The sequence below is a fragment of the Bombina bombina genome, chromosome 5 (genome assembly GCF_027579735.1).
Source record: "Bombina bombina isolate aBomBom1 chromosome 5, aBomBom1.pri, whole genome shotgun sequence".
Classification (NCBI taxonomy): Eukaryota; Metazoa; Chordata; class Amphibia; order Anura; family Bombinatoridae; genus Bombina; species Bombina bombina.
The window spans coordinates 1,146,138,262-1,146,163,261 of record NC_069503.1 but is presented as its reverse complement, the minus strand read 5'-3'; the positions used below and the strand labels follow the sequence as shown (position 1 = coordinate 1,146,163,261).

Genomic DNA, 25,000 nt, shown 5'->3' with positions numbered 1-25,000 from the left:
GGTGAAAAAATCCTATTGACTGATGCAATCAGCCAATAGGATTGAGCTTCAGCGCTGGTATTTTTGCTCTGCGCTCACTTCTTGCCTGCTAACGCCTGGTTTATGAAAACCTATAATACCAGCGCTGTAGGTAAGTGACCGGTGACAATAACGTGCAAGTTAGCACCGCACCCCTCATAACGCAAAACTTGTAATCTAGCTGTATGTTTTTATAAGTAGCAGTATAGCGTGTAATACATTAATATAAATGTACAGTTGTACACATGTGTATAATGTAATGTGAAGGCACTTTAGGTTTTGATTTATGATAATTGCATAGAGAGGAAAAAGAGGAATTTTCTAACTAGATATAAGTTCTAAGCATTTTGTGGAACAATCCTGAGTTAAGTGCTCTGTTCCCCGGTCCCCTCAGGCTGGATTCTATAAAGTAAGTTCCTGTTTCTTCTAAAGAGACTTAGGACTTCTCTAGCACAACCCAAAAATAGCACAAAATGCCAAAATTCTGCATAAGGAACTGTACAACCAACGACATGCATCCTGACCCCAAACCACCTACTGGACTGCTCAGCCCTGACCCTTGCTGCTGAGCTTCACCCGCAGATCACAAATGTATTGCCCCGACTCAAAGTTGAGATATATGAAATGGCACACATGCCCTTAGAGAGATGCGACTGCACCTCACTGACGAAGCTCACAGAAGGCCGAAACGATCGTCGGGGGTTGTTGCTTCTCTTGTTCAGAGAAGAATTGCCTGGTATTTCGGCGCTGGACTGTCATTGGGCAGGGTCAGACTGATGTGCTACAGGATATTTTTTCTCTGTGAAAAGGCATAGTGTGTTAAGAGTACGTACCCTGAGTGGCAATGAAAATGAACAGGCATGGAAGTCATTCTAGCTTTTGTTCTGTCTCAGCTGATTGTTTCTCTCTTTCTTTTTATAGATATGAAATGGCTCCATTTAAATTATCTGTTAAATGGATTTATTAGTGTTGGTAAATATCACAAATAGCATTGGTGCTTAATGTCAGTTTGTTAGTGGTGTAAGAAGAAGCAAGGGGCAGAGCAATTAGGGAAAGACAGTAGGTCAGGTAAGCTGCATTATTTAATCACATGCAGTGCCGGCTCCATAATCGGTCCCAGTCACCATTTTACAAGGGCAGCACATAAGGAGAGAAGGGTTGCCTTACCAATATAAATTGGTGGTTTGTGTAAAATTATGTATTTATTTTGCAATCATGAATGATGATGTAATACAGTCCTATAGTTGGGTATAAATTATAGTGGAAAGAGAGTTGGGTGGTGTCATTTCATTATGTGACTCAGCAAGCACCCTGTAAGTACAATGTCCTAAACCAGCCCTGGTCACACAGAGGACATGCAAAGAAAAAGTTAGAGAAAAAATAATGCAGGGGCAAGAGTTCAGTGTGCCCTGGGGGAATTACATTAGTGAGAGTGCTAGATGGGAGTAGGGGAGACTGCATTAGTGAGAGTGCTAGATGGGTGTAGGGGAGACTACATTAGTGAGAGTGCTAGATGGTTGGGTGGGGAAGACTGCATTAGTGAGAATGGTTGGGGGGAGACTGCATTAGTGAGAGTGCTAGATGGGTGGGGGGAGACTGCATTAGTGAGAGTGCTAGATGGGTGTAGGGGAGACTGCATTAGTGAGAGTGCTAGATGGTTGGGTGGGGGAGACTTCATTAGTGAGAATGGTTGGGGGGGAGACTGCATTAGTGAGAGTGCTAGATGGGTGGGGGGAGACTGCATTAGTGAGAGTGCTAGATGGGTAGGGGGAGACTGCATTAGTGAGAGTGCTAGATGGGTGGGGGGAGACTGCATTAGTGAGAATGCTAGATGGGTGGGGGGACACTGGATTAGTGAGAGTGCTAGATGGTTGGGTGGGGGAACTACATTAGTGAGAGTGCAAGATGGCTGGGTGGGGGAATTACAGTACATTAGTGAGAGTGCAAGATGGTTGGGTGGGGTAAACCACATTAGTGAGAGTGCAAAATGGTTGAGTGGGGGGATTACATTAGTGAGAGTGCTAGATGGGTGGGGGGGGGACATTAGTGAGAGTGCTACATGGTTAAGTGGGGGGAACTACATTAGTGAGAGTGCTAGATGGTTAAGTGGGGGGAACTACATTAGTGAGAGTGCTAGATGTTTAAGTGGGGGGAACTACATTAGTGAGAGTGCTAGATGTTTAAGTGGGGGAACTACATTAGTGAGAGTGCTAGATGGTTAAGTGGGGGGAACTACATTAGTGAGAGTGCTAGATGGTTAAGTGGGGGGAACTACATTAGTGAGAGTGCTAGATGGTTAAGTGGGGGAAATACATTAGTGAGAGTGCTAGATGGTTAAGTGGGGGGAACTACATTAGTGAGAGTGCTAGATGGTTAAGTGGGGGGAACTATATTAGTGAGAGTGCTAGATGGTTGGGTGAGGGAGACTGTATTAGTGAGAGTGCTAGATGGTTGGGTGGGGGGAGACTGCATTAGTGAGAATACTATGTTTGGGTGGGGGAAACTGCATTAGTGAGAGTGCTAGATGGTTAAGTGGGGGGAACTACATTAGTGAGAGTGCTAGATGGTTGGGTAGGGAGAACTACATTAGTGAGAGTCTAAGATGATTGGGTGAGGGGGATTGCATTAGTGACAGTGTTAGACAGTTGAGTGGGGGAGTGCATAAGTGAGAGTGCTAGACAGTTGGGTGCAGAGGAGTGCATAAGGGAGAGTGCTAGACAGTTGGGTGCCAAGGAGTGCATAAATGAGAGTGCTAGACAGTTGGGTGCAGGGGAGTGAATTAGTGAGAGTTCTAGACAGTTGGGTGGGGGAGTGCATAAGTGAGTGCTAGACAGTTATTAGTAATCGTTAACTAATTTGTACAAGGGCTCAGTTTTTATAGTGAGACCAACAACTGCAATTTCGATTCATAAATGTGAGTATTTAATAAGGAACAAAAAGTTTCAGGAAGACATTTTCTTTTGCTGTGTTAGTGTTCAGCCCCATATTCTCACAACCCCTGTGCATTTTAGTTAGTTTCCTATTATAAACCCTCTAAGGCACCTCATTCACCCACCTGTGTTCCCTATATTCCCACAGCATTCTCTTTGCCAACACCTGGCCAGATATTCATTATCCCTGCAGAATTCTCTCCCCCCACCCAACGATCTTGCACTCTCTCTAATAAAGCCCCCCACCCCAACCGTCTAGCACTCTCTCTAATGCAGTTCCCCAACACCCATCCATCTTGCACTCTCACTAATGCAGCTACCCCCCTATGTCTAGTACTCTAATGCAGTCACCCCCCAAACCATCTAACACTCTCACTAATACAGTTCCCCCCACCCAACTATCTAGCACTTTCTCTAATACAGTTCCCCCCACCCAACTATCTAGAACTCTCTCTAATACAGTCCCCCCACCCAACTATCTAGCACTCTCTCTAATACAGTCCCCACCAATCCATCTAGCACTCTCTCAGCCCCCCCCCCACGAAAAGAAAGCGTTGTAGGTAAGACAAAGTACAACGTGAGCCGTGAGATGCTGTGCAAAAGTACTGAGAGCAATTTGTATCTCAAGGTTCTTTTTATACTGCCATATTACCCCAAACCTGACCATTTTAAGTGTCAGTCACCCATGTATAGGTGATCAAAATGTAGTGGCTCCATATGGTTTTCCCCTTTACTTCCCTTAATACCTATGTCCTACTCATCTAACCATGTTTAACCTGACCCTCAAAGAGCAATTAACCCTGACTGCAAACCACTGCTATAAATCCCAATCTTGATTCACCCCCAAACAGCAATTAATGCTAGCCTGGATCAGTCCCTCAAACAATTGGCCACCAATCATGCCTATCCAAAATCAGCCAACTATAGTGGCCCAACCCACTGGCAACCCCCAATCCACAATTATAGTACCCACTGGCAACACCCAAACCACTAATATAGTCCCCAATGGTAGCCCCCTACCAACTAATATAGTCCCCACTGGCAGCCCCCAATCCACTAATATAATCCCCCCTGGCAGCCCCCAATCCACTAATATAGTCCCCCCTGGCAGCCCCCAATCCACTAATATATTCCCCACCGGCAGCCCCCAACCCACTAATATAGTCCCCCTTGCAGCCCTCAATCCTCTAATATAATCCCCCCATAGCAGCTCCCAATCCACTAATACAGTCCCCACTGGCAGCCCCCACACTAAATGAACCCTGCTGCAATTCCCCGACACAAACACAGCTAACTCATACCCCCCTTCCTAACCACTAAAATAGCAAACTGTCACCAAATGAAACAATACCCAGTGAAATGCCTTGCTGAAGCTTTTTGGTTCCATTTTCAATACTCTGGTTTATCATTAAAAATTCCAGTTATTAGTCTCACTACCAAAACTGAGCCCTCTTATTCTACTAATTAGTTAATGTTTGGGAGTGTTTTTGAATACAAATAGGGTGTTTAGTTTTTATTGGATGTTTGCCAAGGAGGGATCCCAGGGCGGGGAATTTATTGTTGGCGGATTGTGTGGAGGTAAGTCCATGTGGATGATTTCATATTCAGTAGGTGGTTATGGAGAGAATTAAGTAGTTAGCATTCTATTGGATGTTAGGAGGATATTACATTGAGAGGATTGTTAGGGAACCAGGGCCAGATATGGTTAGGGTTTATTGAGGGCACACAGTCATAAGTAGGCTACTATATAATGAGGAGGGTTTGTGGCTGGTGCAAGGAGTATATTAGTAAAGACAGCCAGAAAGAAGCTTATCAACCAGCCATACATAGTAGCAGCAGACATAGGTTAGTGTCGCTGTATATTGTGTGTGCTGATCACCCACAAGTAGCACATTTAGAGATAGAAGTCTTGCAATGCAGTTACCTATACCTAGAATGTGCGGGTTGATTGCTATTTAGCCCTGACATAATTACTCTATTCTGTGAGCTATATCTAAAAAAGAAAAACTATTAGAACTATTCAATAATATAGGTCTAACAAAACAGGAAATACTTCTAAGCTGTGGAATTTATAGCAAGGGAGGTTATAATGGTAAATGCAGCCTTCTCTTATCTTCAAGAGTCTAAGACAACCACACGCACACATATACATACATACATATATATATGTGTGTGTGTGTGTGTGTGTGTGTGTGTGTGTGTGTGTGTGTGTGTGTGTGTGTGTGTGTGTGTGTGTGTGTGTATAAAACAGTGTCCATATTTGTAATTTGGAAAATAAAAAGCTATAGGCACACAGTGTAATACTGAGTATAACTCATTTTGGTTTAACAGATTACTTCATAGGATTATTCTCCCACTCAGGGAGTGCAGACAGCTGTTTGCATGTTTCGTCCTCTAGGGGCCAGCCCCAGGCCTTGAAGAAAGGAGCCAGGTTCTTCTGCACAGCCTGAGAGAACTTCTGCGCCCACAGATTCATCTTGTAATTATTTTCATTCTTTATGCCGGGCATGGTCTGGTATTCAGCGAAGAGCTTCTTAAATGGGTCCCAGCTGAAGGCTTCCTGCAACTGAGAGCGGCACAGCATGAGCTACTTGCAAGTGGGGAAGTGTGTAGGACACTATCTTCAGTATGTGATCATCTCACAGCATGAGATACTTGCAAGTGGGGAAGTGTGTAGGACACTATCTTCAGTATGTGATCATCTCACAGCATGAGCTACTTGCAAGTGGGAAGTGTGTAGGACACTATCTTCAGTATGTGATCATCTCACAGCATGAGTTACTTGCCAGTGGGGAAGTGTGTAGGACACTATCTTCAGTATGTGATCATCTCACAGCATGAGATACTTGCAAGTGGGGAAGTGTGTAGGGCGCTATCTTCAGTATGTGATCATCTCACAGCATGAGCTACTTGCAAGTGGGAAGTGTGTAGGACGCTATCTTCAGTATGTGATCATCTCACAGCATGAGCAACTTGCAAGTGGGGAAGTGTTTAGGGTGCTATCTTCAGTATGTGATCATCTCACAGCATGAGATACTTGCAAGTGGGGAAGTGTGTAGGGTGCTATCTTCAGTATGTGATCATCTCACAGCATGAGTTACTTGCAAGTGGGGAAGTGTGTAGGGTGCTATCTTCAGTATGTGATCATCTCACAGCATGAGATACTTGCAAGTGGGGAAGTGTGTAGGTCGCTATCTTCAGTATGTGATCATCTCACAGCATGAGTTACTTGCAAGTGGGGGAGTGTGTAGGGCGCCATCTTCAGTATGTGATCATCTCACAGCATGAGATACTTGCAAGTGGGGAAGTGTTTAGGGTGCTATCTTCAGTATGTGATCATCTCACAGCATGAGATACTTGCAAGTGGGGAGGTGTGTAGGACGCTATCTTCAGTATGTGATAATCTCACAGCATGAGATACTTGCAAGTGGGGAGGTGTGTAGGACGCTATCTTCAGTATGTGATCATCTCACAGCATGAGATACTTGCAAGTGGGGAGGTGTGTAGGACGCTATCTTCAGTATGTGATCATCTCACAGCATGAGATACTTGCAAGTGGGGAAGTGTGTAGGGCGCTATCTTCAGTATGTGATCATCTCACAGCATGAGTTACTTGCAAGTGGGGAAGTGTGTAGGGCGCCATCTTCAGTATGTGATCATCTCACAGCATGAGATACTTGCAAGTGGGGAAGTGTTTAGGGTGCTATCTTCAGTATGTGATCATCTCACAGCATGAGATACTTGCAAGTGGGGAAGTGTGTAGGTCGCTATCTTCAGTATGTGATAATCTCACAGCATGAGCTACTTGCAAGTGGGAAAGTGTGTAGGGCGCTATCTTCAGTATGTGATCATCTCACAGCATGAGCTACTTGCAAGTGGGGAAGTGTGTAGGACGCTATCTTCAGTATGTTATCATCTCACAGCATGAGCTACTTGCAAGTGGGGAAGTGTGTAGGACGCTATCTTCAGTATGTTATCATCTCACAGCATGAGTTACTTGCAAGTGGGGAAGTGTGTAGGGCGCTATCTTCAGTATGTGATCATCTCACAGCATGAGTTACTTGCAAGTGGGGTAGTGTGTAGGGCGCTATCTTCAGTATGTGATCATCTCACAGCATGAGCTACTTGCAAGTGGGGAAGTGTGTAGGGCGCTATCTTCAGTATGTGATCATCTCACAGCATGAGCTACTTGCAAGTGGGGAAGTGTATAGGGCGCTATCTTCAGTATGTGATCATCTCACAGCATTAGCTACTTGCAAGTGGGGAAGTGTGTAGGGCGCTATCTTCAGTATGTGATCATCTCACAGCATGAGCTACTTGCAAGTGGGGAAGTGTGTAGGGCGCTATCTTCAGTATGTGATCATCTCACAGCATGAGCTACTTGCAAGTGGGGAAGTGTGTAGGACGCTATCTTCAGTATGTGATCATCTCACAGCATGAGCTACTTGCAAGTGGGGAAGTGTGTAGGGCGCTATCTTCAGTATGTGATCATCTCACAGCATGAGCTACTTGCAAGTGGGGAAGTGTTTAGGGCGCTATCTTCAGTATGTGATCATCTCACAGCATTAGCTACTTGCAAGTGGGGAAGTGTGTAGGGCGCTATCTTCAGTATGTGATCATCTCACAGCATTAGCTACTTGCAAGTGGGGAAGTGTGTAGGGCGCTATCTTCAGTCTGTGATCATCTCACAGCATGAGTTACTTGCAAGTGGGGAAGTGTGTAGGGCGCTATCTTCAGTATGTGATCATCTCACAGCATGAGTTACTTGCAAGTGGGGAAGTGTGTAGGGCGCTATCTTCAGTATGTGATCATCTCACAGCATGAGCTACTTGCAAGTGGGGAAGTGTGTAGGGTGCTATCTTCAGTATGGTGATCATCTCACAGCATGAGTTACTTGCAAGTGGGGAGTGTGTAGGACGCTATCTCAGTATGTGATCATCTCACAGCATGAGTTACTTGCAATGTGGGGAAGTGTGTAGGGCGCTATCTTCAGTATGTGATCATCTCACAGCATGCGTTACTTGCAAGTGGGGAAGTGTGTAGGACGCTATCTTCAGTATGTGATCATCTCACAGCATGAGATACTTGCAAGTGGGGACGTGTGTAGGGCGCTATCTTCAGTATGTGATCATCTCACAGCATGAGTTACTTGCAAGTGGGGAAGTGTGTAGGGCGCTATCTTCAGTATGTGATCATCTCACAGCATGAGTTACTTGCAAGTGGGGAAGTGTTGTAGGACGCTATCTTCAGTATGTGATCATCTCACAGCATGAGTTACTTGCAAGTGGGGATAGTGTGTAGCGTGCGCTATCTTCAGTATGTGATCATCTCACAGCATGAGTTACTTGCAAGTGGGGAAGTGTGTAGGGCGCTATCTTCAGTATGTGATCATCTCACAGCATGAGATACTTGCAAGTGGGAAGTGTGTAGGACGCTATCTTCAGTATGTGATCATCTCACAGCATGAGTTACTTGCAAGTGGGGAAGTGTGTAGGGCGCTATCTTCAGTATGTGATCATCTCACAGCATGAGTTACTTGCAAGTGGGGAAGTGTGTAGGGCGCTATCTTCAGTATGTGATCATCTCACAGCATGAGTTACTTGCAAGTGGGGAAGTGTGTAGGGCGCTATCTTCAGTATGTGATCATCTCACAGCATGAGTTACTTGCAAGTGGGGAAGTGTGTAGGGCGCTATCTTCAGTATGTGATCATCTCACAGCATGAGTTACTTGCAAGTGGGGAAGTGTGTAGGGCGCTATCTTCAGTATGTGATCATCTCACAGCATGAGTTACTTGCAAGTGGGGAAGTGTGTAGGGCGCTATCTTCAGTATGTGATCATCTCACAGCATGAGTTACTTGCAAGTGGGGAAGTGTGTAGGGCGCTATCTTCAGTATGTGATCATCTCACAGCATGAGCTACTTGCAAGTGGGGAAGTGTGTAGGACGCTATCTTCAGTATGTGATCATCTCACAGCATGAGCTACTTGCAAGTGGGGAAGTGTGTAGGACGCTATCTTCAGTATGTGATCATCTCACAGCATGAGTTACTTGCAAGTGGGGAAGTGTGTAGGGCGCTATCTTCAGTATGTGATCATCTCACAGCATGAGTTACTTGCAAGTGGGGAAGTGTGTAGGGCGCTATCTTCAGTATGTGATCATCTCACAGCATGAGTTACTTGCAAGTGGGGAAGTGTGTAGGGCGCTATCTTCAGTATGTGATCATCTCACAGCATGAGTTACTTGCAAGTGGGGGAAGTGTGTAGGGCGCTATCTTCAGTATGTGATCATCTCACAGCATGAGCTACTTGCAAGTGGGGAAGTGTGTAGGGACGCTATCTTCAGTATGTGATCATCTCACAGCATGAGTTACTTGCAAGTGGGGAAGTGTGTAGGACGCTATCTTCAGTATGTGATCATCTCACAGCATGAGCTACTTGCAAGTGGGGAAGTGTGTAGGACGCTATCTTCAGTATGTGATCATCTCACAAGCATGAGTTACTTGCAAGTGGGGAAGTGTGTAGGTGCTATCTTCAGTATGTGATCATCTCACAGCATGAGCTACTTGCAAGTGGGGAAGTGTGTAGGACGCTATCTTCAGTATGTGATCATCTCACAGCATGAGCTACTTGCAAGTGGGGAAGTGTGTAGGGCGCTATCTTCAGTATGTGATCATCTCACAGCATGAGTTACTTGCAAGTGGGGAAGTGTGTAGGCGCTATCTTCAGTATGTGATCATCTCACAGCATGAGTTACTTGCAAGTGGGGAAGTGTGTAGGGGCTATCTTCAGTATGTGATCATCTCACAGCATGAGTTACTTGCAAGTGGGAAGTGTGTAGGGAGCTATCTCAGTATGTGATCATCTCACAGCATGAGTTACTTGCAAGTGGGGAAGTGTGTAGGGCGCTATCTTCAGTATGTGATCATCTCACAGCATGAGCTACTTGCAAGTGGGGAAGTGTGTAGGACGCTATCTTCAGTATGTGATCATCTCACAGCATGAGCTACTTGCAAGTGGTGAAGTGTGTAGGGCGCTATCTTCAGTATGTGATCATCTCACAGCATGAGTACTTGCAAGTGGGGAAGTGTGTAGGGCGCTATCTTCAGTATGTGATCATCTCACAGCATGAGTTACTTGCAAGTGGGGAAGTGTGTAGGGTGCTATCTTCAGTATGTGATCATCTCACAGCATGAGTTACTTGCAAGTGGGAAGTGTGTAGGGCGCTATCTTCAGTATGTGATCATCTCACAGCATGAGTACTTGCAAGTGGGGAAGTGTGTAGGGACCTATCTTCAGTATGTGATCATCTCACAGCATGAGATACTTGCAAGTGGGGAAGTGTGTAGGGTCGCTATCTTCAGTATGTGATCATCTCACAGCATGAGTTACTTGCACAGTGGGGAAGTGTGTAGGGCGCTATCTTCAGTATGTGATCATCTCACAGCATGAGTTACTTGCAAGTGGGGAAGTGTGTAGGACGCTATCTTCAGTATGTGATCATCTCACAGCATGAGTTACTTGCAAGTGGGGAAGTGTGTAGGACGCTATCTTCAGTATGTGATCATCTCACAGCATGAGTTACTTGCAAGTGGGGAAGTGTGTAGGACGCTATCTTCAGTATGTGATCATCTCACAGCATGAGTTACTTGCAAGTGGGAAGTGTGTAGGGCGCTATCTTCAGTATGTGATCATCTCACAGCATGAGTTACTTGCAAGTGGGGAAGTGTGTAGGGCGCTATCTTCAGTATGTGATCATCTCACAGCATGAGTTACTTGCAAGTGGGGAAGTGTGTAGGGCGCTATCTTCAGTATGTGATCATCTCACAGCATGAGTTACTTGCAAGTGGGGAAGTGTGTAGGGTGCTATCTTCAGTATGTGATAATCTCACAGCATGAGTTACTTGCAAGTGGGGAAGTGTGTAGGGCGCTATCTTCAGTATGTGATCATCTCACAGCATGAGTTACTTGCAAGTGGGGAAGTGTGTAGGGCGCTATCTTCAGTATGTGATCATCTCACAGCATGAGTTACTTGCAAGTGGGGAAGTGTGTAGGGCGCTATCTTCAGTATGTGATCATCTCACAGCATGAGTTACTTGCAAGTGGGGAAGTGTGTAGGACGCTATCTTCAGTATGTGATCATCTCACAGCATGAGATACTTGCAAGTGGGGAAGTGTGTAGGGCGCTATCTTCAGTATGTGATCATCTCACAGCATGAGTTACTTGCAAGTGGGGAAGTGTGTAGGGCGCTATCTTCAGTATGTGATCATCTCACAGCATGAGTTACTTGCAAGTGGGGAAGTGTGTAGGACGCTATCTTCAGTATGTGATCATCTCACAGCATGAGTTACTTGCAAGTGGGGAAGTGTGTAGGACGCTATCTTCAGTATGTGATCATCTCACAGCATGAGATACTTGCAAGTGGGGAAGTGTGTAGGGCGCTATCTTCAGTATGTGATCATCTCACAGCATGAGTTACTTGCAACTGGGGAAGTGTGTAGGGCGCTATCTTCAGTATGTGATCATCTCACAGCATGAGTTACTTGCAAGTGGGGAAGTGTGTAGGACGCTATCTTCAGTATGTGATCATCTCACAGCATGAGCTACTTGCAAGTGGGGAAGTGTGTAGGGCGCTATCTTCAGTATGTGATCATCTCACAGCATGAGTTACTTGCAAGTGGGGAAGTGTGTAGGACGCTATCTTCAGTATGTGATCATCTCACAGCATGAGTTACTTGCAAGTGGGGAAGTGTGTAGGGCACTATCTTCAGTATGTGATCATCTCACAGCATGAGTTACTTGCAAGTGGGGAAGTGTGTAGGGCGCTATCCTCAGTATGTGATCATCTCACAGCATGAGTTACTTGCAAGTGGGGAAGTGTGTAGGGCGCTATCTTCAGTATGTGATCATCTCACAGCATGAGTTACTTGCAAGTGGGGAAGTGTGTAGGACGCTATCTTCAGTATGTGATAATCTCACAGCATGAGTTACTTGCAAGTGGGGAAGTGTGTAGGACGCTATCTTCAGTATGTGATCATCTCACAGCATGAGTTACTTGCAAGTGGGGAAGTGTGTGGGGCGCTATCTTCAGTATGTGATCATCTCACAGCATGAGTTACTTGCAAGTGGGGAAGTGTGTAGGACGCTATCTTCAGTATCTGATCATCTCACAGCATGAGCTACTTGCAAGTGGGGTAGTGTGTAGGGTGCTATCTTCAGTATGTGATCATCTCACAGCATGAGCTACTTGCAAGTGGGGTAGTGTGCAGGTCGCTATCTTCAGTATGTGATCATCTCACAGCATGAGTTACTTGCAAGTGGGGAAGTGTGTAGGGCACTATCTTCAGTATGTGATCATCTCACAGCATGAGCTACTTGCAAGTGGGGTAGTGTGTAGGGTGCTATCTTCAGTATGTGATCATCTCACAGCATGAGCTACTTGCAAGTGGGGTAGTGTGCAGGTCGCTATCTTCAGTATGTGATCATCTCACAGCATGTGTTACTTGCAAGTGGGGAAGTGTTTAGGGTGCTATCTTCAGTATGTGATCATCTCACAGCATGAGTTACTTGCAAGTGGGAAGTGTGTAGGACGCTATCTTCAGTATGTGATCATCTCACAGCATGAGCTACTTGCAAGTGGGGAAGTGTGTAGGGCGCTATCTTCAGTATGTGATCATCTCACAGCATGAGCTACTTGCAAGTGGGGAAGTGTGTAGGACGCTATCTTCAGTATGTGATCATCTCACAGCATGAGTTACTTGCAAGTGGGGAAGTGTGTAGGCCACTATCTTCAGTATGTGATCATCTCACAGCATGAGTTACTTGCAAGTGGGGAAGTGTGTAGGGCGCTATCTTCAGTATGTGATCATCTCACAGCATGAGATACTTGCAACTGGTGAAGTGTGTAGGGCACTATCTTCAGTATGTGATCATCTCACAGCATGAGTTACTTGCAAGTGGGGAAGTGTGTAGGGCGCTATCTTCAGTATGTGATAATCTCACAGCATGAGCTACTTGCAAGTGGGGAAGTGTGCAGGACGCTATCTTCAGTATGTGATCATCTCACAGCATGAGTTACTTGCAAGTGGGAAGTGTGTAGGACGCTATCTTCAGTATGTGACCATCTCACAGCATGAGCTACTTGCAAGTGGGGAAGTGTGCAGGACGCTATCTTCAGTATGTGATCATCTCACAGCATGTGTTACTTGCAAGTGGGAGGTGTGTATGGTGCTATCTTCAGTGTGTGATCATCTCACAGCATGAGTTACTTGCAAGTGGGGAAGTGTGCAGGACGCTATCTTCAGTATGTGATCATCTCACAGCATGAGATACTTGCAAGTGGGGAAGTGTGTAGGGCACTATCTTCAGTCTGTGATCATCTCACAGCATGAGCTACTTGCAAGTGGGGAAGTGTGTAGGGCGCTATCTTCAGTATGTGATCATCTCACAGCATGAGCTACTTGCAAGTGGGGAAGTGTGTAGGGCGCTATCTTCAGTATGTGATCATCTCACAGCATGAGTTACTTGCAAGTGGGGAAGTGTGTAGGTCGCTATCTTCAGTATGTGATCATCTCACAGCATGAGTTACTTGCAAGTGGGGAATTGTGTAGGGCGCTATCTTCAGTATGTTATCATCTCACAGCATGAGTTACTTGCCAGTGGGGAAGTGTGTAGGACGCTATCTTCAGTATGTTATCATCTCACAGCATGAGATACTTGCCAGTGGGGAAGTGTGTAGGACGCTATCTTCAGTATGTGATCATCTCACAGCATGAGATACTTGCAAGTGGGGAATTGTGTAGGGCGCTATCTTCAGTATGTGATAATCTCACAGCATGAGCTACTTGCAAGTGGGGAAGTGTGTAGGGCGCTATCTTCAGTATGTGATCATCTCACAGCATGAGCTACTTGCAAGTGGGGAAGTGTGTAGGGCGCTATCTTCAGTATGTGATCATCTCACAGCATGAGTTACTTGCAAGTGGGGAAGTGTGTAGGGCACTATCTTCAGTATGTGATCATCTCACAGCATGAGCTACTTGCAAGTGGGGAAGTGTGTAGGACACTATCTTCAGTATGTGATCATCTCACAGCATGAGCTACTTGCAAGTGGGGAGGTGTTTAGGGTGCTATCTTCAGTATGTGATCATCTCACAGCATGAGCTACTTGCAAGTGGGGAAGTGTGTAGGGCGCTATCTTCAGTATGTGATCATCTCACAGCATGAGTTACTTGCAAGTGGGAAGTGTGTATGGTGCTATCTTCAGTATGTAATCATCTCACAGCATGAGCTACTTGCAAGTGGGAAGTGTGTAGGGCGCTATCTTCAGTATGTGATCATCTCACAGCATGAGCTACTTGCAAGTGGGGAAGTGTGCAGGACGCTATCTTCAGTATGTGATCATCTCACAGCATGAGTTACTTGCAAGTGGGAAGTGTGTAGGGTGCTATCTTCAGTCTGTGATCATCTCACAGCATGAGTTACTTGCAAGTGGGGAAGTGTGTAGGGTGCTATCTTCAGTATGTGATCATCTCACAGCATGAGTTACTTGCAAGTGGGGAAGTGTGTAGGGCGCTATCTTCAGTCTGTAATCATCTCACAGCATGAGTTACTTGCAAGTGGGAAGTGTGTAGGGCGCTATCTTCAGTATGTGATCATCTCACAGCATGAGCTACTTGCAAGTGGTGAAGTGTGTAGGACGCTATCTTCAGTATGTGATCATCTCACAGCATGAGCTACTTGCAAGTGGGAAGTGTGTAGGGCACTATCTTCAGTATGTGATCATCTCACAGCATGAGCTACTTGCAAGTGGGAAGTGTGTAGGGCACTATCTTCAGTATGTGATCATCTCACAGCATGAGCTACTTGCAAGTGGGGAAGTGTGTAGGGTGCTATCTTCAGTATGTGATCATCTCACAGCATGAGTTACTTGCAAGTGGGAAGTGTGTAGGGCACTATCTTCAGTATGTGATCATCTCACAGCATGAGCTACTTGCAAGTGGGAAGTGTGTAGGGCACTATCTTCAGTATGTGATCATCTCACAGCATGAGCTACTTGCAAGTGGGGAAGTGTGTAGGGTGCTATCTTCAGTATGTGATCATCTCACAGCATGAGTTACTTGCAAGTGGGGTAGTGTGCAGGTCGCTATCTTCAGTATGTGATCATCTCACAGCATGAGATACTTGCAAGTGGGGAAGTGTGTAGGACGCTATCTTCAGTATGTGATCATCTCACAGCATGAGCTACTTGCAAGTGGGGAAGTGTGCAGGACGCTATCTTCAGTATGTTATCATCTCACAGCATGAGTTACTTGCAAGTGGGAAGTGTGTAGGACGCTATCTTCAGTATGTGACCATCTCACAGCATGAGCTACTTGCAAGTGGGGAAGTGTGCAGGACGCTATCTTCAGTATGTGATCATCTCACAGCATGTGTTACTTGCAAGTGGGAGGTGTGTATGGTGCTATCTTCAGTGTGTGATCATCTCACAGCATGAGTTACTTGCAAGTGGGGAAGTGTGCAGGACGCTATCTTCAGTATGTGATCATCTCACAGCATGAGATACTTGCAAGTGGGGAAGTGTGTAGGGCACTATCTTCAGTCTGTGATCATCTCACAGCATGAGCTACTTGCAAGTGGGGAAGTGTGTAGGGCGCTATCTTCAGTATGTGATCATCTCACAGCATGAGTTACTTGCAAGTGGGGAAGTGTGTAGGTCGCTATCTTCAGTATGTGATCATCTCACAGCATGAGTTACTTGCAAGTGGGGAATTGTGTAGGGCGCTATCTTCAGTATGTTATCATCTCACAGCATGAGTTACTTGCCAGTGGGGAAGTGTGTAGGACGCTATCTTCAGTATGTTATCATCTCACAGCATGAGATACTTGCCAGTGGGGAATTGTGTAGGGCGCTATCTTCAGTATGTTATCATCTCACAGCATGAGATACTTGCCAGTGGGGAAGTGTGTAGGACGCTATCTTCAGTATGTGATCATCTCACAGCATGAGATACTTGCAAGTGGGGAATTGTGTAGGGCGCTATCTTCAGTATGTGATAATCTCACAGCATGAGCTACTTGCAAGTGGGGAAGTGTGTAGGGCGCTATCTTCAGTATGTGATCATCTCACAGCATGAGCTACTTGCAAGTGGGGAAGTGTGTAGGGCGCTATCTTCAGTATGTGATCATCTCACAGCATGAGTTACTTGCAAGTGGGGAAGTGTGTAGGGCGCTATCTTCAGTATGTGATCATCTCACAGCATGAGCTACTTGCAAGTGGGGAAGTGTGTAGGACACTATCTTCAGTATGTGATCATCTCACAGCATGAGCTACTTGCAAGTGGGGAGGTGTTTAGGGTGCTATCTTCAGTATGTGATCATCTCACAGCATGAGCTACTTGCAAGTGGGGAAGTGTGTAGGGCGCTATCTTCAGTATGTGATCATCTCACAGCATGAGTTACTTGCAAGTGGGAAGTGTGTATGGTGCTATCTTCAGTATGTAATCATCTCACAGCATGAGCTACTTGCAAGTGGGAAGTGTGTAGGGCGCTATCTTCAGTATGTGATCATCTCACAGCATGAGCTACTTGCAAGTGGGGAAGTGTGCAGGACGCTATCTTCAGTATGTGATCATCTCACAGCATGAGTTACTTGCAAGTGGGAAGTGTGTAGGGTGCTATCTTCAGTCTGTGATCATCTCACAGCATGAGTTACTTGCAAGTGGGGAAGTGTGTAGGGTGCTATCTTCAGTATGTGATCATCTCACAGCATGAGTTACTTGCAAGTGGGGAAGTGTGTAGGGCGCTATCTTCAGTCTGTAATCATCTCACAGCATGAGTTACTTGCAAGTGGGAAGTGTGTAGGGCGCTATCTTCAGTATGTGATCATCTCACAGCATGAGCTACTTGCAAGTGGTGAAGTGTGTAGGACGCTATCTTCAGTATGTGATCATCTCACAGCATGAGATACTTGCAAGTGGGGAAGTGTGTAGGGCGCTATCTTCAGTATGTGATCATCTCACAGCATGAGCTACTTGCAAGTGGGAAGTGTGTAGGGCACTATCTTCAGTATGTGATCATCTCACAGCATGAGCTACTTGCAAGTGGGGAAGTGTGTAGGACGCTATCTTCAGTATGTGATCATCTCACAGCATGAGCTACTTGCAAGTGGGGAAGTGTTTAGGGTGCTATCTTCAGTATGTGATCATCTCACAGCATGAGTTACTTGCAAGTGGGGAAGTGTGTAGGGCGCTATCTTCAGTATGTGATCATCTCACAGCATGAGCTACTTGCAAGTGGGGAAGTGTTTAGGGTGCTATCTTCAGTATGTGATCATCTCACAGCATGAGTTACTTGCAAGTGGGGAAGTGTGTAGGACGCTATCTTCAGTATGTGATCATCTCACAGCATGAGTTACTTGCAAGTGGGGAAGTGTGTAGGCCACTATCTTCAGTATGTGATCATCTCACAGCATGAGCTACTTGCAAGTGGTGAAGTGTGTAGGACGCTATCTTCAGTATGTGATCATCTCACAGCATGAGCTACTTGCAACTGGTGAAGTGTGTAGGACGCTATCTTCAGTATGTGATCATCTCACAGCATGAGTTACTTGCAAGTGGGAAGTGTGTAGGACGCTATCTTCAGTATGTGATCATCTCACAGCATGAGTTACTTGCAAGTGGTGAAGTGTGTAGGACGCTATCTTCAGTATGTGATCATCTCACAGCATGAGCTACTTGCAAGTGGTGAAGTGTGTAGGACGCTATCTTCAGTATGTGATCATCTCACAGCATGAGCTACTTGCAACTGGTGAAGTGTGTAGGACGCTATCTTCAGTATGTGATCATCTCACAGCATGAGTTACTTGCAAGTGGGAAGTGTGTAGGACGCTATCTTCAGTATGTGATCATCTCACAGCATGAGTTACTTGCAAGTGGGAAGTGTGTAGGACGCTATCTTCAGTATGTGATCATCTCACAGCATGAGTTACTTGCAAGTGGGAAGTGTGTAGGACGCTATCTTCAGTATGTAATCATCTCACAGCATGAGATACTTGCAAGTGGGAAGTGTGTAGGGCGCTATCTTCAGTATGTGATCATCTCACAGCATGAGTTACTTGCAAGTGGGAAGTGTGTAGGGCGCTATCTTCAGTCTGTGATCATCTCACAGCATGAGTTACTTGCCAGTGGGGAAGTGTGTAGGGCGCTATCTTCAGTATGTGATCATCTCACAGCATGAGTTACTTGCAAGTGGGAAGTGTGTAGGGCGCTATCTTCAGTATGTGATCATCTCACAGCATGAGTTACTTGCAAGTGGGGAAGTGTGTAGGGTGCTATCTTCAGTATGTTATCATCTCACAGCATGAGTTACTTGCAAGTGGGAAGTGTGTAGGGCGCTATCTTCAGTATGTGATCATCTCACAGCATGAGTTATTTGCAAGTGGGGAAGTGTGTAGGTCGCTATCTTCAGTATGTGATCATCTCACAGCATGAGTTACTTGCAAGTGGGGAAGTGTGTAGGTCGCTATCTTCAGTATGTGATAATCTCACAGCATGAGTTACTTGCAAGTGGGGAAGTGTGTAGGTCGCTATCTTCAGTATGTGATCATCTCACAGCATGAGCTACTTGCAAGTGGGGAAGTGTGTAGGACGCTATCTTCAGTATGTGATCATCTCACAGCATGAGATACTTGCAAGTGGGGAAGTGTGTAGGGTGCTATCTTCAGTATGTGATCATCTCACAGCATGAGTTACTTGCAAGTGGGGAAGTGTGTAGGACGCTATCTTCAGTATGTGATCATCTCACAGCATGAGCTACTTGCAAGTGGGGAAGTGTGTAGGTCGCTATCTTCAGTATGTGATCATCTCACAGCATGAGCTACTTGCAAGTGGGAAGTGTGTGGGGCGCTATCTTCAGTATGTGATCATCTCACAGCATGAGTTACTTGCAAGTGGGGAAGTGTGTAGGTCGCTATCTTCAGTATGTGATAATCTCACAGCATGAGCTACTTGCAAGTGGGGAAGTGTGTAGGACGCTATCTTCAGTATGTGATCATCTCACAGCATGAGTTACTTGCAAGTGGGAAGTGTGTAGGTCGCTATCTTCAGTATGTGATAATCTCACAGCATGAGCTACTTGCAAGTGGGGAAGTGTGTAGGACGCTATCTTCAGTATGTGATCATCTCACAGCATGAGTTACTTGCAAGTGGGGAAGTGTGTAGGGCGCTATCTTCAGTATGTGATCATCTCACAGCATGAGTTATTTGCAAGTGGGGAAGTGTGTAGGGCGCTATCTTCAGTATGTGATCATCTCACAGCATGAGTTACTTGCAAGTGGGAAGTGTGTAGGACGCTATCTTCAGTATGTGATCATCTCACAGCATGAGCTACTTGCAAGTGGGGAGGTGTGTAGGACACTATCTTCAGTATGTGATAATCTCACAGCATGAGCTACTTGCAAGTGGGGAAGTGTGTAGGACGCTATCTTCAGTATGTGATCATCTCACAGCATGAGTTACTTGCAAGTGGGAAGTGTGTAGGTCGCTATCTTCAGTATGTGATAATCTCACAGCATGAGCTACTTGCAAGTGGGGAAGTGTGTAGGACGCTATCTTCAGTATGTGATCATCTCACAGCATGAGTTACTTGCAAGTGGGGAAGTGTGTAGGTCGCTATCTTCAGTATGTGATAATCTCACAGCATGAGCTACTTGCAAGTGGGGTAGTGTGTAGGACGCTATCTTCAGTATGTGATCATCTCACAGCATGAGTTACTTGCAAGTGGGGTAGTGTGCAGGACGCTATCTTCAGTCTGTGATCATCTCACAGCATGAGATACTTGCAAGTGGGGAAGTGTGTAGGACGCTATCTTCAGTATGTGATCATCTCACAGCATGAGCTACTTGCAAGTGGGGAAGTGTGTAGGGAGCTATCTTCAGTATGTGATCATCTCACAGCATGAGCTACTTGCAAGTGGGGAAGTGTGTAGGACGCTATCTTCAGTCTGTGATCATCTCACAGCATGAGTTACTTGCAAGTGGGGAAGTGTGAAGGGCGCTATCTTCAGTATGTGATCATCTCACAGCATGAGTTACTTGCAAGTGGGAAGTGTGTAGGGCGCTATCTTCAGTATGTGATCATCTCACAGCATGAGTTACTTGCAAGTGGGAAGTGTGTAGGGCGCTATCTTCAGTCTGTGATCATCTCACAGCATGAGTTACTTGCCAGTGGGGAAGTGTGTAGGACGCTATCTTCAGTATGTGATCATCTCACAGCATGAGTTACTTGCAAGTGGGGAAGTGTGTAGGACGCTATCTTCAGTATGTGATCATCTCACAGCATGAGCTACTTGCAAGTGGGAAGTGTGTAGGACACTAGCTTCAGTCTGTGATCATCTCACAGCATGAGCTACTTGCAAGTGGGGAAGTGTGTAGGGCGCTATCTTCAGTATGTGATCATCTCACAGCATGAGATACTTGCAAGTGGGGAAGTGTGTAGGGCGCTATCTTCAGTATGTGATCATTTCACAGCATGAGTTACTTGCAAGTGGGGAGGTGTGTAGGACGCTATCTTCAGTATGTGATCATCTCACAGCATGAGTTACTTGCAAGTGGGGAAGTGTGTAGGCCACTATCTTCAGAATGTGATCATCTCACAGCATGAGTTACTTTCAAGTGGGGAAGTGTGTAGGACACTATCTTCAGAATGTGATCATCTCACAGCATGAGTTACTTTCAAGTGGGGAAGTGTGTAGGACACTATCTTCAGAATGTGATCATCTCACAGCATGAGCTACTTGCAAGTGGGGAAGTGTGTAGGACGCTATCTTCAGAATGTGATCATCTCACAGCATGAGTTACTTTCAAGTGGGGAAGTGTGTAGGACACTATCTTCAGTATGTGATCATCTCACAGCATGAGTTACTTTCAAGTGGGGAAGTGTGAAGGGTGCCATCTTCAGTCTGTGATCATCTCACAGCATGAGTTACTTGCAAGTGGGGAAGTGTGTAGGACGCTATCTTCAGTATGTGATCATCTCACAGCATGAGCTACTTGCAAGTGGGGAAGTGTGTAGGGCGCTATCTTCAGTATGTGATCATCTCACAGCATGAGCTACTTGCAAGTGGGAAAGTGTGTAGGGCGCTATCTACAGTATGTGATCATCTCACAGCATTAGCTACTTGCAAGTGGGAAAGTGTGTAGGGCGCTATCTTCAGTCTGTGATCATCTCACAGCATGAGCTACTTGCAAGTGGGGAAGTGTGTAGGGCGCTATCTTCAGTATGTGATCATCTCACAGCATGAGCTACTTGCAAGTGGGAAAGTGTGTAGGGCGCTATCTTCAGTATGTGATCATCTCACAGCATGAGTTACTTGCAAGTGGGAAAGTGTGTAGGGCGCTATCTTCAGTCTGTGATCATCTCACAGCATGAGCTACTTGCAAGTGGGGAAGTGTGTAGGGCGCTATCTTCAGTATGTGATCATCTCACAGCATTAGCTACTTGCAAGTGGGAAAGTGTGTAGGGCGCTATCTTCAGTATGTGATCATCTCACAGCATGAGTTACTTGCAAGTGGGGAAGTGTGTAGGACGCCATCTTCAGTATGTGATCATCTCACAGCATGAGCTACTTGCAAGTGGGGAAGTGTGTAGGGCGCTATCTTCAGTATGTGATCATCTCACAGCATGAGCTACTTGCAAGTGGGGAAGTGTGTAGGACGCTATCTTCAGTATGTGATCATCTCACAGCATGAGATACTTGCAAGTGGGGAAGTGTGTAGGGCGCTATCTTCAGTATGTGATCATCTCACAGCATGAGTTACTTGCAAGTGGGGAAGTGTGTAGGACGCTATCTTCAGTATGTGATCATCTCACAGCATGAGCTACTTGCAAGTGGGGAAGTGTGCAGGACGCTATCTTCAGTATGTGATAATCTCACAGCATGAGCTACTTGCAAGTGGGGAAGTGTGTAGGACGCTATCTTCAGTCTGTGATCATCTCACAGCATGAGCTACTTGCAAGTGGGGAAGTGTGTAGGGCGCTATCTTCAGTATGTGATCATCTCACAGCATGAGCTACTTGCCAGTGGGGAAGTGTGTAGGACGCTATCTTCAGTATGTGATCATCTCACAGCATGAGTTACTTGCAAGTGGGGAAGTGTGTAGGTCGCTATCTTCAGTATGTGATCATCTCACAGCATGAGCTACTTGCAAGTGGGAAAGTGTGTAGGGCGCTATCTTCAGTATGTGATCATCTCACAGCATGAGCTACTTGCAAGTGGGGAAGTGTGTAGGACGCTATCTTCAGTATGTGATCATCTCACAGCATGAGCTACTTGCAAGTGGGGAAGTGTGTAGGACGCTATCTTCAGTATGTGATCATCTCACAGCATGAGTTACTTGCAAGTGGGGAAGTGTATAGGATGCTATCTTCAGTATGTGATAATCTCACAGCATGAGTTACTTGCAAGTGGGAAGTGTGTAGGGCGCTATCTTCAGTATGTGATCATCTCACAGCATGAGTTACTTGCAAGTGGGAAAGTGTGTAGGGCGCTATCTTCAGTATGTGATCATCTCACAGCATTAGCTACTTGCAAGTGGGGAAGTGTGTAGGGCGCTATCTTCAGTATGTGATCATCTCACAGCATGAGTTACTTGCAAGTGGGGAAGTGTGTAGGGCGCTATCTTCAGTATGTGATCATCTCACAGCATGAGATACTTGCAAGTGGGGAAGTGTGTAGGGCGCTATCTTCAGTATGTGATCATCTCACAGCATGAGATACTTGCAAGTGGGGAAGTGTGTAGGGCGCTATCTTCAGTATGTGATCATCTCACAGCATGAGATACTTGCAAGTGGGGAAGTGTGTAGGGTGCTATCTTCAGTCTGTGATCATCTCACAGCATGAGCTACTTGCCAGTGGGGAAGTGTGTAGGACGCTATCTTCAGTATGTGATCATCTCACAGCATGAGTTACTTGCAAGTGGGGAAGTGTGTAGGTCGCTATCTTCAGTATGTGATCATCTCACAGCATGAGCTACTTGCAAGTGGGAAAGTGTGTAGGGCGCTATCTTCAGTATGTGATCATCTCACAGCATGAGCTACTTGCAAGTGGGGAAGTGTGTAGGACGCTATCTTCAGTATGTGATCATCTCACAGCATGAGCTACTTGCAAGTGGGGAAGTGTGTAGGACGCTATCTTCAGTATGTGATCATCTCACAGCATGAGTTACTTGCAAGTGGGGAAGTGTATAGGATGCTATCTTCAGTATGTGATAATCTCACAGCATGAGTTACTTGCAAGTGGGAAGTGTGTAGGGCGCTATCTTCAGTATGTGATCATCTCACAGCATGAGTTACTTGCAAGTGGGAAAGTGTGTAGGGCGCTATCTTCAGTATGTGATCATCTCACAGCATTAGCTACTTGCAAGTGGGGAAGTGTGTAGGGCGCTATCTTCAGTATGTGATCATCTCACAGCATGAGTTACTTGCAAGTGGGGAAGTGTGTAGGGGCGCTATCTTCAGTATGTGATCATCTCACAGCATGAGATACTTGCAAGTGGGGAAGTGTGTAGGGCGCTATCTTCAGTATGTGATCATCTCACAGCATGAGATACTTGCAAGTGGGGAAGTGTGTAGGGCGCTATCTTCAGTATGTGATCATCTCACAGCATGAGATACTTGCAAGTGGGGAAGTGTGTAGGGCGCTATCTTCAGTATGTGATCATCTCACAGCATGAGATACTTGCAAGTGGGGAAGTGTGTAGGGCGCTATCTTCAGTCTGTGATCATCTCACAGAATAGTCTATTTTTGTCTTGTAGATTTCAGTAAGACGGTGAGTGATATCTAGGCGCTTATAGAGCTAGGGTACATGTTACCTGTAAATAGGTCTCCAGTGCGGTCCATACACTCCAGTCCTTCAGCTTTGCCCCATTCTGTAAGTACATTTTTATTCTCTTACTTCGCTCATCTGGCTTTAATGCAGGGTGGGCGCGATCCCGTGGTATCCCCAACACTGTCTCGTGCACATACACAGACCAGAGGTTACACGTGGCCTCTGTGGTGTGTGAGGGAAACTCCCACACACTCCGTTGCTGATTGTGTCCAAGCTCATGAATGGGTCCCCAAAAGCCTGAACGCTGTATATTTTGGACATTTGTGAGTTCACCGGCTGATTCTAAGTGGCACATGATAGGGTACCCAGCGTGCATCCAACCTACAGTACAAACAGAAAATAATTATATGCTACATGAAAGTATTTTCCCTTTAAATCACATTTAGAGAAAACCTCATAAAATTTAATAATAAGCCACTGGCTTCTATATAAAAGACGTCCTCCCCTCTTGCTAGAGTTATTAGATTAACAGCTCTGACTAAGTTTAGTTATTATCTAGATACTAGCTGTATAACTGTAGCTCAGGTATGTGTTAGTTTAATTTACAAAGATAAACAAGTATAGATATTATCTAGATTCTAGATGTATTACTGTAGCTATTATCTAGATACTAGCTGTATAACTGTAGCTCAGGTATGTGCTAGTTTACTTTACAGAGATAAACAAGTATAGATATTATCTAGATACTAAAGTAACTGCTAGCCAAAAGTTTTGAGAACGACACAAATATTAATTTTCACAAAGTCTGCTACTTCAGTGTTTTTAGATACTTTTGTCAGATGTTACTATGGTATACTGAAGTATAATTACAAGCATTTCATAAGTATCAAAAGCTTTTATTGACAATTACATTGTTTATTCAAAGAGTAAATATTTGCAGTGTTGACCCTTTTTTTTCCAAGACCTCTGCAATTCGCCCTAGCGTACTGTCAATCAACTTCTGGGTCTTATCCTGACTGATGGCAGCCCATTCTTGCATAATCAATGCTTGGAGTATTTCAGAATATGTGCTAGCGGTATAATTGTATATATTATCTAGACGCTAGCTGTATAACTGTAGATATTATCTAGATGCTAGGTGTATAACTAGATATTAGCTAGATACTAGGTGTATAACTGTATATATTATCTAGATGCTAGGTGTATAACTGTAGATATTAGCTAGATGCTA

The 25,000-nt window shown here is 45.4% G+C and overlaps 1 protein-coding gene across 1 annotated transcript in view; it reads right to left on the bottom strand.

Annotated features, from left to right (window-relative positions):
- Nucleotides 1-4,119: 4,119 nt before the first annotated feature.
- Nucleotides 4,120-25,000, bottom strand: part of LOC128661206 (TRPM8 channel-associated factor homolog) — a 155,829-nt gene continuing 134,948 nt past the window's right edge. Inside the window, exons 7-8 of the mRNA XM_053715462.1 lie at nucleotides 23,813-24,150; nucleotides 4,120-5,514 (exon numbers count right to left, since the gene is read on the bottom strand). Of these exons, the coding sequence (XP_053571437.1) occupies nucleotides 5,281-5,514; nucleotides 23,813-24,150 (572 nt within the window). The 3' untranslated portion in view covers nucleotides 4,120-5,280. The remainder of the gene's footprint in view (nucleotides 5,515-23,812; nucleotides 24,151-25,000) is intronic.